At 39.0% G+C, this 14,207-nt stretch overlaps 2 protein-coding genes and 1 non-coding gene across 10 annotated transcripts; 2 read left to right on the top strand and 1 right to left on the bottom strand.

Annotated features, from left to right (window-relative positions):
* The first annotated feature begins 109 nt into the window (after positions 1 to 109).
* trnas-aga (transfer RNA serine (anticodon AGA)) lies at positions 110 to 191 on the top strand. Its single transcript has one exon. It is a non-coding gene; the product is annotated as a tRNA-Ser (tRNA).
* Positions 144 to 4,465, top strand: cfap418 (cilia and flagella associated protein 418). Of its 6 annotated transcripts, none has more exons than XM_076971535.1 (6): positions 144 to 247; positions 344 to 934; positions 1,138 to 1,231; positions 1,322 to 1,380; positions 1,614 to 1,679; positions 2,389 to 3,762. In XM_076971535.1, the coding sequence occupies exons 2-6, from the start codon at positions 810 to 812 to the stop codon at positions 2,720 to 2,722; spliced, it is 678 nt and encodes a 225-aa protein (XP_076827650.1). In that variant the 5' UTR covers positions 144 to 247; positions 344 to 809; the 3' UTR covers positions 2,723 to 3,762. The 6 variants fall into 6 exon arrangements, with proteins under 6 accessions (XP_076827650.1, XP_076827652.1, XP_076827654.1 ...); XM_076971537.1 differs by having other exon boundaries at positions 171 to 611; positions 755 to 934; XM_076971536.1 differs by having other exon boundaries at positions 173 to 934; positions 2,389 to 2,761; positions 3,620 to 3,756.
* LOC143474168 (uncharacterized) lies at positions 3,625 to 12,100 on the bottom strand. Of its 3 annotated transcripts, none has more exons than XM_076971526.1 (17): positions 11,868 to 12,100; positions 10,347 to 10,418; positions 9,170 to 9,460; positions 8,730 to 9,050; positions 8,480 to 8,539; positions 8,159 to 8,302; positions 7,691 to 7,801; positions 7,341 to 7,445; positions 7,033 to 7,116; positions 6,860 to 6,940; positions 6,596 to 6,685; positions 6,387 to 6,467; positions 5,800 to 5,889; positions 5,591 to 5,671; positions 5,299 to 5,379; positions 5,086 to 5,187; positions 3,625 to 4,792 (listed from the first exon to the last, which is right to left on the bottom strand). In XM_076971526.1, the coding sequence occupies exons 1-17, from the start codon at positions 11,917 to 11,919 to the stop codon at positions 4,671 to 4,673; spliced, it is 1,968 nt and encodes a 655-aa protein (XP_076827641.1). In that variant the 5' UTR covers positions 11,920 to 12,100; the 3' UTR covers positions 3,625 to 4,670. The 3 variants fall into 3 exon arrangements, with proteins under 3 accessions (XP_076827641.1, XP_076827640.1, XP_076827642.1); XM_076971525.1 differs by having other exon boundaries at positions 7,341 to 7,457; XM_076971527.1 differs by having other exon boundaries at positions 7,341 to 7,457; positions 10,347 to 10,457.
* Between the last annotated feature and the right edge of the window lie 2,107 nt (positions 12,101 to 14,207).

The following is a 14,207-nucleotide window of genomic DNA, read 5'->3' on the forward strand; positions in this document are numbered from 1 at the left end:
TTTTTTGATCATTGTTGACATTTAATATGTGTCAGTCATCTTTTACGATTACATAAACGATGTGTTATATGTGTCTATTAAAGAGATCAAACTAAACCCATGTTTCCGTGTTGTCGTGGCCGAGTGGTTAAGGCGATGGACTAGAAATCCATTGGGGTCTCCCCGCGCAGGTTCGAATCCTGCCGACAACGTCGCTTTTGTACTTCAGCATCACGCATCACGTTTGTGGAAGTATTTTAACATACAGGTATAGGATTCACCATGTTCGGGGAAGGGGAGATTTAACTAAACTCATTCTGGTTAGTGCGCCAAACTTATGTGATCGCCTTTCTGTAATCGACAGTAAACATACACCGAGACGAGAGCGACGCAAGGCATTCTGGGAGCCGTCCCTAAAGCTCTCCAGCAACCTCCATCGAAACAGTGAAACGACTTAATTCATCAACACAGGATCTAGTTAATGACATTTAGTGCATGTTTATAAGCAAAACAGCTTTATTTCATCTGGACGTTTGGAAAAGCACAAACAAACCCACTCGGAAGCAGCTGGTTTTTAGTGGGACGTGTTTTGAACATTTCTTAAGTTAGTTAGCTAACTACTAGCGATAAGGGTAACTGCGTTATTTCACTTTATACATTTGTGTGTGGTTGCGTTATCATTAGTGTTCAGTGGGCGAACCTAATGGACACCAGAAAGCCCACACACGGCTGAGGTACTAACGTCCTCGGTTCCGTTGCGTACACTGGTCCGCAGGCGAAATGTGGACGTGAAGGGAGCTTTACTAAAGAAGCGACACCGACCCTCCGTCATGGCGGAGCATTTGGACGACTTACTAGACGAGGTTGAAACGAGATTTTGCCGCAGTGCTTCACTGTCTTCTAATCTGACGACAAACCAAGACAGACGACAAAACAACGACGAGCCCATGGGCAGGTATACACCCTAGACATCTCCATCACTCCATCAGACACCTCCAGGTTTTGGAGAACAACGACAGTAAAAATATAATCCACACTTGACTGTGTTACAGCCAGCTGGGCAGCGATGTGTTATGTGATTTTGTAGCCTAAGTAGTTAGTTATATATTCTATATTGATAGTACTAAGGTACTCTACATGTTCGTTTTTCACTGTCAGGACTAAAGATCAAGAGAAATCCGACAGGGCCGAGAACATTGATGCTGTGCTCCAGGAAATACTTGATGATGACTGGGAGACTGGCAGCTCACACGTGAGTGGATGGAGCAGAGTAGTTGGTCCAGTGACTGTGGTGTGGTGTTGCTGACTATGTTTAACTGGTCTGTTTCTTTATTTTTAACAGATTCCCATTGCAACAAATGCTTGTGCTAAAGATTTTTCTCCTCCAGTGCGTTTTAAAAAGTAAGAAAGCCAGGTGGAAGTGGAATAAAACACTTCCAAAATCAATTTATTTTTCTTAAAATCTCAGCATCTTTATATGTGATATCATCATATTTAATAGCAAGCTATATATCTCGTTTACAGTTAAATGGATGAAAATGGGTGTGCTGATGGCTTGGTCTTTCCTTGATCCGTGACATGTTTTGTAAGTGCAAAATACAAATGTTAATTGTGCTACAACGTTCTGTGGACAGATGCTGCCCCGTGTTTGTGGGTGGGAGCTCAATAATAAGTGGTATTGGAACAAGCATTTCAAAAAGGTGAGTGTTATGATTAATAATTTCTCACAGGCCTTTTTCTGCAGTGCGAACTCAGGCATGATTGATAGCGTGTGAGCTTAGTTTAGTTATTTAATAAATAACAGACAAGGCTTCTTTAGCCCAGTCAAATGAACCTTGCTGCGTCTGCCTCTTTTCTGACAGTACACACAAATGTACATCTTCTGGTATGCACAAGAGTAAAAAAACAACAGGTGATCATGAAACATGCTCTTCATTAGGAAGGTAGATTTACAACACCAAACAGGCTGTAGTAAAGCAGTGGTGAGAAGGCTCCACCACTGTCTCTCCTGTCAGTTGCTGATAGTTCTGTTTGTAGACCTCATTGTGGATCATTTCACCCCAAAAGTACCTAATTTTAGTAAAATTCAAGAAACTCCAGTAAACACACTATTCATATTTAATTAATGATTATTTTATTTATTCATAATTAGCATTTTTGGAGTTTTTGTTTGTTAATTCTTAAAATATATGAATTATTAATTGATCAAGGTTTGTTATATTCAGGATTTTTCAGTCAATGAACTCTAGTTCATTAATAAATAAATAAACATTAAGATTTAGTTAAGAATGCAAAATGTTTAAAGTTCATCTCCTGTAATAGAATTGCATGATACTGAAAACATAAAGAGTATATAATATTCAAGGGGAACAAGGCCATCGTTATTGTTTGGTTTGTATTGTCTTCTAGGGCATGTGACCAACTAAGATGTACCTCTTGTGACTTCCGTGTAGCCATGTTTGACGATCATGAGTGGCATTCATCTTGTGACTATCTGTTTTTCAGGTATGCTAATGGTGGATGGAGCATTTTAGCTAAGACAGCACAACTGTGGAGTACGCTCACTATCTTGAGACGTTACATGTCTCCCCAAAAAATGGGGACATTACCAAAGTTAATATTCGGTTATTATTTTATATTAGTCATTTTGTTTCATATCTATGCATTACTTTTAGATGATGCTGTTTTAAGGAATCTGAGTGAGAGATGTCTGTGCTTTTTACAAAGAATATTAGCTCAGTGAAGGAAGCACAGGAATCGTCCATGGTGATGTATAAAAGAGGCGAGTGAATGTCTGAAACGCTTTTCAACTTTGTTGCAGAGAATTACGTAATGTAGCTATGTGCATTTTCACAGTCTGCAGTTTCTTTCTATTAGGCTTAGTGTTTGAATGCTCTGCATTTTGGTTTCACCATCAAACAGGCAGTGACTAATTTTTCCATTTATGTTGAGATCTCAGTTGTATTTATTACACAATGCACTTCACTGTTCAAGATGAGCTAGAGTGTTACAGGGGCTTTATAGTGATCTGCTAATATTGATTTGTCAGTGTCCAATGCAAGGCACTATGAGGACTCTGTGAAATCTGAGTTTCTTTTCAGGGTGTCCTTAGATCCAAACATATTGGTGAGTGGTGTTCAAATCTGGACCTCAAGTCCAAATGTGATCCTGGATTTTGTAATCCCTTGTAGTTGATTAAATGATTAATGTAACTGGCTGGCAACTGTATCTTCACACCTGACATGTAGATAAAGGGAATTTGGAAAACTTGTAAGACCTGGACAGTTAGGTCAGTTACCTTAGTTATGACACAGTATTTCATTTTGTTGGTTTTTCTACAGCAGATTTGGTTTTAAGCAGATGATAATTTTTTTAAAACTTTGGGACAGAGTTGAATCTCCATCCAGATTGAACCCTATCAGGTCAAGTTACAGAAGAAGGAGAAAAGTACACGCAGCATATTTACAAAGCCAATAACAAACTGTGTTTCTAGTAATGCAAAGTAGAACTTCAAGGCTAATTGCTTCTAATGATATACATGGAGGTGCTAGACGTTAATTGGAGATAGTGGTGTATGTGTGACTGAGTGAGAATGTTTATACCAAAACAAAAAATCTGGTTTTACCTTCTTACCATGTAGGAACAACATGCCGGACCATACCAAGCTGCGCTCCAAGCTGAGGAGGAGACGTGGCGTGCGGGCGTACGCCTGCCAGTGCAGCTGGCACTCCGCTAGCAGCCTCTCTGAAGTGAGACATTTACAGCAACTCAAGTGGGTCTGCGGCCAACACAAACAGTGCTAATGCTGTTTATCTGCCTCCTCCACCACGCCAAAGAGCTCGCTTAAACACTGATATACAGATGCGCTTCTCACTTGCAAGAAGATGAAGGCAGTTTTCAATATTCTTCCTCTCAATATTCTTATTTCTGTTGTAGGATAGAGACACCGGATCATGATAGGGTGTTTAATGTAGCGTTAAGTTCTGATATTTATAGCACATCAACGTTGCACATCTTTCTAAATGTTTTTTACATTTTTTTGAATGGTTTCGTCAAGGTTTTCTTACCAGTCCCTTGAGACTTGACTACAGGTTTTTCTTTATTGTACAGCTGAAACTGTTAATCCTGTATTCTTTTAAAATGCAATTTCTTTCACGCCAGCCACAAAGCTCATGGTTTATGTAAAATGTCTTATTTCAGCAAAGCTAAGACCACTCAATAGCAGAATAAATTATTGGCTCTGTGTGAAAATGTTATTCACATTTAATCAGTTTAAGTTTAGGTGCTGTATACCGAGATGGATCAAAGAATAAGAGTAAGGCAAGCACAATCAGATGTGATTGTCGTACTGAGAATGCTGACACATTGATGAGAGTTCATATTTTGCAAATCATAATATTCCTTATTGAGACACGGGTGAATACCTCAAGAAGTATAGGTATATTTAAACTTGTCTTCATTTGTTGTAAATGTACATTGTTGTAAATCTGTTCTGAAAAAATATTACAGAAATTAATCTGGTGTATATAATGTATTTGAATAAAAATTATATTTTTAAAACTGCAGCATTTCATCACCACCAAGTCCAGAGATGGAATAAATAAGACAGTAGCAATCCTAGCTGGGGAACTGATTTGATTGAGGTTCGTAGTACTTTCCGTAGTGATAAAGAAGCATTTCATGCTCAAAGTTCACCAGTTTGCAACATCGTCATAGTCACTGTCGGAGGAGGACTGGTTCAGTTGTTGTGCACCAAAGCCACTCTCATTGTCTACATTTTCATATGTTTCCCCAGATGATGTGCTGCTGTTATCTACAGACAAAAGGAAAGCAATTACAGCCCATTCCAAATACACCTGACAGTGTTGAGTAGATTGAGTAGAAGAGTCACTTTACACATGCACAGGCAAAACACCAGTCAGACATTTTTGCAGAATTAGTACATTTACTGATTTTGCCAGTGGCTCACCAGGTATCTTCCTGGTTCTGATTCTTTGGTACTGGTCAAGTTCAAGTTGTGCTAGAATCAAGTTTTGACTGGACTGTCAATTAAATCATTTATGGTAAGGGACATTTGATCAGAGAAGTTGATGCATTTAAGAATACCTTGGTTTGGAGAGCTTGGATGGACAAGACTGTTGTTTCCTGTTGGTTGAGGTGTGTGGTGGTTCAGGAGGGGCTGCACATGCAGTGATGGGCTTTGCTCCACTTTCAAAGATAAACAAGAGGTCATGTCTGAGGTTAGAATGGAATTCCTTTAGGTTTCTCCCATGCACATAGATTTATTTTTTTCCCTCATTTAAGAATATTTGAGCTCACATGTCTCAAGAAGGTTCGTGACGTCAGCTATGTTTGCATAGCATTCACCAGAGGATGTACTTCCTGAATCAGTCGAGTCCTCTACTCCACAAAGGAAAGACATTTTATGGATACGATCATATGGTCATATTTTATGGTTTATGGTTACATTTTATCCATATACTACCAACTTAACAAAAAAAGTTAAGAGACCAATTTATTTTAGATTACTGTGCAATGGCATCTGCAGTGAGTTTAACAAAGATAAACAGACCATAATAATAATAAGTTTGATCTTGGTTGTTAAACTGACCTGGAATCTCAAGTTTCGCCTCTTCAAGAGGAGGATTTTCGTAACATTCCCCTGATGATGTACTCTCCAAATCAAAATCACCTTTATACCACAATAAAACATTTTGTCCTTACTTTTGACCTCCACAGAGCATTCTCGAATGTAGAGACATTACAGTACGTATGGAGTGACTACAACCTCCCCAAAGGGCCAAATACGAAGCAGCTTACAACTTCTTGTGCTTTTCGGAGCATTTCCCTCAGTGCAGATTCTTTCTTGTGCTTGAGAACACTCGCCAACCACAGCCGCATTATCTAAGGCTGCAAATTGAAAGTTAGTTAGTGTGTATTCGTGTGGTTGATACATCCTTGCCAAACTGATAATCACAGCCCACTGACATGAATTATAGTCATCAATTATCAACTATAGTATGACTATAGTTCAACTATAGTATCAAATATGATGATCTTGAATTCTTATTGCACCAATTACATTGGTTAATATCAGTTTGTTGTTTTGATGGACAATTACATCTGCTGACCTTTGTTTAAAAGTTTCTCCCTTTCAGGTTGTGTTTTTGTCAAATTCCCATGAAGATGTGCTATCTGATATGATCATATGGTCATATTTTATGGTTTATGGTTACATTTTATCCATATACTACCAACTTAACAAAAAAAGTTAAGAGACCAATTTATTTTAGATTACTGTGCAATGGCATCTGCAGTGAGTGCTCAATGTAAATCCAGTTAACATTTTTAACAAAGATAAACAGACCATAATATAATACAAGTTTGATCTTGGTTGTTAAACTGACCTGGAATCTCAAGTTTCGCCTCTTCAAGAGGAGGATTTTCGTAACATTCCCCTGATGATGTGCTCTCCAAATCAAAATCACCTTTATACCACAATAAAACATTTTGTCCTTACTTTTGACCTCCACAGAGCATTCTCGAATGTAGAGACATTACAGTACGTATGGAGTGACTACAACCTCCCCAAAGGGCCAAATACGAAGCAGCTTACAACTTCTTGTGCTTTTCGGAGCATTTCCCTCAGTGCAGATTCTTTCTTGTGCTTGAGAACACTCGCCAACCACAGCCGCATTATCTATGGCTGCAAATTGAAAGTTAGTTAGTGTGTATTTGTGTGGTTGATACATCCTTGCCAAACTGATAATCACAGCCCACTGACATGAATTATAGTAATCAATTATCAACTATAGTATGACTACCAATTACATTGGTTAATATCAGTTTGTTGTTTTGATGGACAATTACATCTGCTGACCTTTGTTTAAAAGTTTCTCCCTTTCAGGTTGTGTGTTTTTGTCGAATTCCCATGAAGATGTGCTATCTGAATCGACGTCACCTATAAACAACAGGGAAACGGATTATTTGTACTTTGACTTCTTCACTTCTCCACTCTCCTGACTCCAAAAGGAAAAATATGATGTAACTTACAATTTGTCGTGTTTTGCGGAGCATTTCCATCAGTGCAGATTGTTTCGTGTGCTTGAGAACACTCAGCAACCACAGCTGCATCACCTAGGATTGTAACATCTACAGTTCCTGTCAGTTTGCATTGAAGATGATCTTGCCTTGCCAGCCTTATGATGGACGATGGTTTATAAAATACATTTGGCACTTGGTCAGTTCAGTCTTGCAGTGAATACTATGTTGAATGTTTTGGAACTATCTGGACGACATCATTTTAAACATATTTGTTTTGAATATCAGGCTTTTTTTGCAGAAGATATTTAACAGCTTACTGGGGAAGTTCACAGCAGCAGGTGACTGGACGTTACATTGGTAATACTGGTGGTAATCAAAGTCACTTGAGGTATCAGAACTGTCGTCCTGTGAGTATCTCCTGACTGTAGGTTCTCCTGTGGAGAAGGCAGGAGGAATGTCTTACCTGGTGTCCATCATCAGAAGTAAAAAATGACAAGCAAACAACAACAAAAAAACACTGTAAGAAAGCACTAGTTGAACTAAACTTGTCCAGAGTAAATATCAGCTCAGCAGGAAATGCTGTGGTTCCTGTACGTTTATTGTCTATTGTCAGTTTCAAATCTTGTCTGAGGTGCTTTAGGTGCTGAACAGACTTGAGGCCACAGACCATCCACAGCTGCTGGTGTAGGGAGGCTGTTGCTATTGTCCAGTTCCAGTGTCTGGATCCCCACGGTTGTGTAAGAGTTAGAGTTAGACTGTCTTTGGTAGATCACAAATGCTGTAAACACAAACAATGAAAACAGTTATACGTTTCAGTGCATTTTTGTACACTGTGCAGAATGAAAAACCTGATTGCTCATTATTGCTCTTTTCAATGAAAAAAAGGTAATAACGAATTATGAAATATTAAATTAGCTCTTGTCAAGAATGTGTTTTGGCCTGTAGTGCTGCATCATGCTGATTCAAAATATCTAAATAATCAACACATATAATCTATATATGTGTGTTGTGCGCATATCTTTACGCATGCTTAACATGATCCTAATCAAAGTGAATCATTGTTTGGAGGCTCATAACAGCAGAATGACAACCGACCCCAAAGACATGAATATATCAGGAGCTTTTATGCATTCACCATTTTGTTTTCCTCTGTAGTATTTGCAAGTGCCAATGTTTGAAATCAACAGCAAGAGCAGAACACTGGACAGACCAACACAGATCAGTGTTAGAGTTGAAATCCTGCCGCCGTGGGCCGTCACAGTCGCATTGCTTTGAGACTCTATATAGAAACACAGCAGTGAGCATCTGTCATATCACCTTGTGCATCTCTGAATCTGCACAGAAACGCACAGAGACAGAGAGGCTTTCACAGTCAAATACTTTTTTTCTTTTCACTGTTAAATGAAAAAATAAAGTATTGTTTTTTGTCATGTTTTACATAGAAGGCAGGCTTTACCTGTTGTCCAGTTTGTGTTATTTAATTCAGTTGGTTTCATAGTAGTACCAGTAACATTTCCTGTTGGACATGAAATGCTGATGATTAGCATTAATTGTCCGAGTTTATCTGACCTTTATTTAGCCATTACCTTTTAGCTTTAGATCTGTCTGTCTTTCTGTCTATGTTATTCATGAAGCTATTCAATGAATGGGGGAAAAAAACATCCATGTTGTTGTATTGGCACTGGTGCTTTGAATATGTGCGGTACCTGAACACACTACTCCAGCGTCCTCCTTATGGCCACAGAGGTCCGTGCGGTTGGTCGTCTGGGTGCTGCATTGCCACAGATTGCTCTCTGTCCCAGTGCAGTTCAGACTGCTGATGTGAATGGGACCTCTGCCGGGTCCAAACCCAACAGCGCCAGACATCACCTTCACAGCGGTACCACAGCGCAACTGCATACACACTACATTTCCTCCTCTCCAGTCCCAATCGTCATCGCACACCGAGCCCCACTGTCCAGCGTGCCACACCTCCACTCGCCCCGCACAGCTGTCGTTGCCTGCTGCCAAACGGATCGCCTGGTGCTCTGAGGGACACAGTCTCATTATTTCAGCAAGGCTAAGACAAGCCTGGCCCGGTGGTAAGGGCGTGGCTGTTTCTAAAAGCAGAACCCTACGGTGTCTGCAGGAGCTGCAGATTACTTACCGCAGACGACGTCTGCTGTGTGCATGCAGTTGCTCAGTGGATCTACTGTGCAGTGGTGCACCGTGGAGTTTCTGATGATGCAGTCACTCAGGCAAGAGTTAGTGGGTGCTGTCCCGTTGTCCGTGAGATTGAAGAATCCCCCACAGCCAAGGTTCTCACACACTTGTTGGGCCAAAGGTCTGATGTCTTCAGTGGACAGATGTTTAAAGCTTAAAGCTACCCATCTGCCTCGGTGAAGGGTCATCAGAGTTCCAGAACAAGCCGCAGAGAGGTTGAGACTGGAGGACCCACCTTCAATGTATGAGGAGAAATGTTAGATGAAATGGTCTATTGGTTATAGTAGCTGATTTCTGTTATGAAATTGCTTGTTCATGTATGAAAAATGTGCATGTTTGTTTTGAGTCAGATTTGATTGTTGGCTGTGCTTTTGCATTTGCTATAAATCAGTCAACAGGCTTTTGTCAAGACTCATACAATAGAGATAATGTTGCTATGTTGCAAGAGCTCAAGGTAAACTGCACACACAGCCACATCCCGTGAGTCACTTCCTGTGGAAATGTCAAACTGTGGCATGGAGGACACTGGGGAAAACTTTTTTTTTTGAAGGCAAAAAGGCAACAGTACAACTGTGGTTAGAGCTCATGAAGTTGTATAGTAAGATAGGCAGCTGTGGAATACTGGAGGAATATTAGTGCAGAAGACCCTACAAGTTCAATGGTCACTATTTTGAATGGGAATACCATGAGATTTAATAGAGTTCTGCAGAGGTGGCGATCCATGCAGGAGGAATCCCTTTAGATCAGGCCTTTAGATCCCTTTAGATCAGGCCCTTCAGATTAGGCCTTGTCTTACTCCTTCCGCTCTCTCTACGTCTACCATTGTGGTGTTGCCCCTTCATGCGTATCACTGGTCCTCAGACTTGTGTTCTCTTGTTCCATTGTCAAAGACTTTGTGCGCTGTGGCAGTACTGTTCTCCAAACCTGTCTTACAGACTTTAATAAAAGTCCTTTAATAAAATCAGTTTCCTGATTGCTCCTTACCTTTGCAGAGTGTAGTGATTCTGAGGCAGCGTTGCCATGTTGTGATATATCTCGGATTATGCAGAGGACTGACAGTTAATATGATGCGGGCAGTTACAAAGACTCTTGAATCACCCAAACAAACAAAGAAAACTCACTGTGCTTGAATGCAGGCTTGCCGTTCGTGACAGGCTCGGTCCTATGAGAGGAATCGGTGGCTCCCTGGAGTCCTGAAGGTAAACAGGGAGGAACACTGGTCTATGTCCTGACTGTAATGTGCAGTACAGAAAGAGGCTATGACATTCATTTCCATAGAATTAATGTATGTTTAGCAACATACATGTATGAGACAATTATGACTGGTATCTGCTTGAGCAGATTACTGTGCAGCCTTGTAGATGTCAGAGATACGTTTACTGCACCGACACAAATGTACTGAGGTTTAGCATGCACATACAGTCGCTCACATCTTTAGATCGTATCTCTCTGTATGTGTCTCAGTACAGAGGTCCAGTGGAGTTCTCGTACTGAAATATTCTCTTCTTAGAAAAAAATGAACTGATGTGTTAATGGAGGTATTCAAGGAACCATTGAACTGCAAGATCTAATCTAACCTAGAATGATGGTGAACATGGTAAGGATTTCCATATTTGCACATTTTGGTTTTCCAGAAGTGAAAATGGTTATTTACCATCAAATGGTAAAATAATAATTAACTAAATTAATAAAACCCCAGAGGTGGGGGGAGGGGGACAGGTTATATAGTATGTATATAGAATGTCTCTGTATATTTTAAAACGCAGGTTACTATGGATATTCTGTTTGTTGAACTGTTTATTTTTCCAGAAGTATTTATTGAAATTGTTGATACTATTAAAAATCTTAGCTTTTTATTTTTCTTTATATTTTTTGTTTTTAAAAAATTGTGGTCACATACACTTAAGGGAACACTGGTAAAATTGTAAAACTTGATATACCTTTAAGCAACATAGCAGGGATTTCATAGAATGATTTTTTTAAATCATTAAAAATCAATAAAAACTCCTGTGGTGTTCACACATTAAAATTCAAATGTTTGTAAAATTTGATGACCATGCCTAGAAACTTTTATGAAACACAAACTTAGCATACATTGTTGTTAGGCAAATTTAGACAAACTGCCACTAGAATTCACATTGTTTTTTACAGCACCTTGTGCAATAAGTTTTTCACTGCGCAATTGCTGGTTTATTTTTTTGATTATCAAAACTTCCTACAGTATATTGAAGTGTTTATTTTCGCTTTGCATTCTGAAACTAGTACCACCTGCTAACTATGGAAACTAAACAATGTCTTTAAACAGGAAAATCCTTCTATGAAGATCATGGATTTTAATTCCAATGTCTTCATATGAGGACTCATAGTCTCACAAGGACAACGCAACAAAGCATTTCTATGGTACAGTGAGTAATTTCATGTTTACCATTCTACAAAGACTCACTCTGCCTTTTAAGTTGCATGAGCTGGTGGAAACCTTGGCACAGTTAACTGAACACAGAAAGGCAACTGAAAACGTGTTCCTGGATTATTATGGAACTTTAAAAGTTATTCAAAGAGATTATTGCTACAGATTTGAGGTTTTAAATCATACATCACACATCTTAATCTACCAGATAGATGTCAGACAGGGACCATTTTACCTTGACACAGACACAGAATATGGAGAGCAGCCGCCATCAGCACAGATTCCATTTCACAGCAGACAGATGAACCGGTACAAATGTCTCAGGTCTCTTCATGCAATATTACTTTGAGAGCTCATGCAAACCTTATAATATAGAAGATGATCTTTCATATCTCATCTAAAATACTGTCAGCAGCAGCAAAAGTGTGACCCAGTACCTTCAAATAGCATCTGCACCCTTGCAACATGTGGTTTCCACTGTGAGGATGAGATGCACACAGTGACGTTCACACCCTGCTCTCATTCTGCATGGGTCAACAGTGCATTTATCAGCATTCGTTTACTGACGAACTAAAAATGTTGATTTCTGCATGTGTATTAGTTTGGGAGATGATTAGAATAACTAAGATGTGTATTTCCTGTATGCTTTTAAACTTTTAACTTTTACATAAAATGTTTGGGTTAGGACCCTGATAGTAAAGCTTATCAAAGGAAAAAATGCATCACAAAACACTGAAATTATGCGGTAGTTATGAGTTAATTGACATCCGTGCAGAATACTGAGTTGCTGTTTGGAGAGAAAGCAAATTTGCTTATCAAAGCTGCAAATTCTGCCTTAGTCTTCACAGTGGCTCTACCAACTGCAGTATTAATACTAGTACTAATCCCCATCGTATTTGCTCTCTGCATGCAGTCGCTATGCACCACAAGAGACAGCCACATTAAAGTCATACGCGTTGTGAGTAATTCTTAATGTCTTCTTATAATCATCAATAATTTTGTTTAACCAACACATCACTTGGAGCCGTATGCCTCTAATAAGTTATTTAAAATCTATTGAATCATCATTGTGATTGTTTATACTTACTATGTCTTCTTTTAATGAATAAAAGAAGAAATTAATAGGTGGTTATGCAACATAAAAGCCATTTTCCGCAGCATATTTTCCGCTTATTAAAATCAGTCCTGGAATCAGGCATTTGTTGAATGTAAATTTAAGATGAAATTGAGATTGAAATTATGCATTTTGCTAATTAAATAAATTATAATAGAGTATATTAAAATTCTAACAAATACACACAAAAAGGTTTTCCTCTTTCAATCAGGCTTGCATTGACCAATAGTTTATGATTGTTCATCATTTATCAAATAGAAGTTAGCATGCTCACTGATATTTTATGAGACTACAGAATATTAAAAGCTGGTATGAATAATATAACTTTTACTACTGTGTGGGTAGAACAAAATAATGGCTTCCCTCATTCTGTTTCATTGACTTTGTGCTAAGTTGGAGAATTCTCGACTAACAGAAGATTTTGGATTTCTTTCTTTGGTGTCTCAGTGCTCAGGTGTTCGGTGTGTTTTTAGACATGCATTGGAGGTCACATTACGAGGTTGCAGCGTTGGTCACCTCGTGTGAGTGTACATTTGTCACGTTTGGAACATAGCACCAAGCTAGAAAGCACTCTTCTCAGAAAGCACAGACATTGTACAGGACATGTGCAGACAAGAGCAACTGATCATCTCTTGTATTAAAGGAGAAGGGCTAGTTTGTAACTGCTTGTAGTTTCTGCTATGTTAAGTATTGTAATTAATTTGGTTGTTATTGACAGACAACTGCGAGAAAAGTTGTGGTGGAAATTACTGACAGATCTACACCACAGTTTCTGGTAATTTGTTGTTAACTGAGAGCTCTGTTATAGTCAGAACTCTGTCAAATTAAAGGAATCAACTTTAAATGCATAAAATATCAAATCTAATCTTACCATCAAAATCATATTGAGTGTGTATGTATGTATACATAAAACCCACAAAATCGTAATTGATGGATAGAGTATGAAGTAGTCCAAGGAATCAGATTGATTTTGTAATGAAAAACTCAGGCAGTCCATAAAACATCATTCACACAGAAATGCACCCAAAGGCTCTTTCTCACACTGCAAATAGGTTTTGTCACCACAGCTACATTGGCACAACCACCGAAGGCAAAATGTCATGTTAGATATCCTCATACGTCGGGTCATTCATGTTGTGCAATGTCAACCCACTTCCCTGGCCCCTCTCACCACCCCAAATTCTCCCTTACTATGGCTGAATCTGCATGGCCCTGGACTGCTATTACCAACCATCAAGAAGATTAGGACTGAATAGGAATTACATAGAGAACACATGCATATAAATCCATGCTCTTAGGGAGTTTTTCCTTGCCACTGTCGGCTTTGGCTTGCTCACTGGGGGCTTGGACTCAAACACTTATAAAGCTGCTTGGTGACATCAACTGTTGTAAAAAGTGTTATATAAATATATTTTGATTGATTGAATGTCAGAGGAGTGCAAGATGCAAAATGCACATCAC

The sequence above is a fragment of the Brachyhypopomus gauderio genome, chromosome 13 (assembly GCF_052324685.1).
Source record: "Brachyhypopomus gauderio isolate BG-103 chromosome 13, BGAUD_0.2, whole genome shotgun sequence".
Taxonomy (NCBI): domain Eukaryota; kingdom Metazoa; phylum Chordata; class Actinopteri; order Gymnotiformes; family Hypopomidae; genus Brachyhypopomus; species Brachyhypopomus gauderio.

Coding starts and splice junctions, on each gene's coding strand:
- cfap418 (XM_076971535.1), top strand. CDS start 810: ATGGCGGAGCATTTGGACGACTTACTAGACGAGGTTGAAACGAGATTT. Junction 1,381..1,613: donor CCTCCAGTGCGTTTTAAAAA/GTAAGAAAGCCA, acceptor TTCTGTGGACAG/ATGCTGCCCCGTGTTTGTGG. Junction 1,680..2,388: donor GGAACAAGCATTTCAAAAAG/GTGAGTGTTATG, acceptor ATTGTCTTCTAG/GGCATGTGACCAACTAAGAT.
- LOC143474168 (XM_076971525.1), bottom strand. CDS start 11,919: ATGGAATCTGTGCTGATGGCGGCTGCTCTCCATATTCTGTGTCTGTGT. Junction 9,461..10,346: donor CAAGCCTGCATTCAAGCACA/GTGAGTTTTCTT, acceptor CATACATTGAAG/GTGGGTCCTCCAGTCTCAAC. Junction 6,686..6,859: donor GGAGAAACTTTTAAACAAAG/GTCAGCAGATGT, acceptor TTCAATTTGCAG/CCATAGATAATGCGGCTGTG.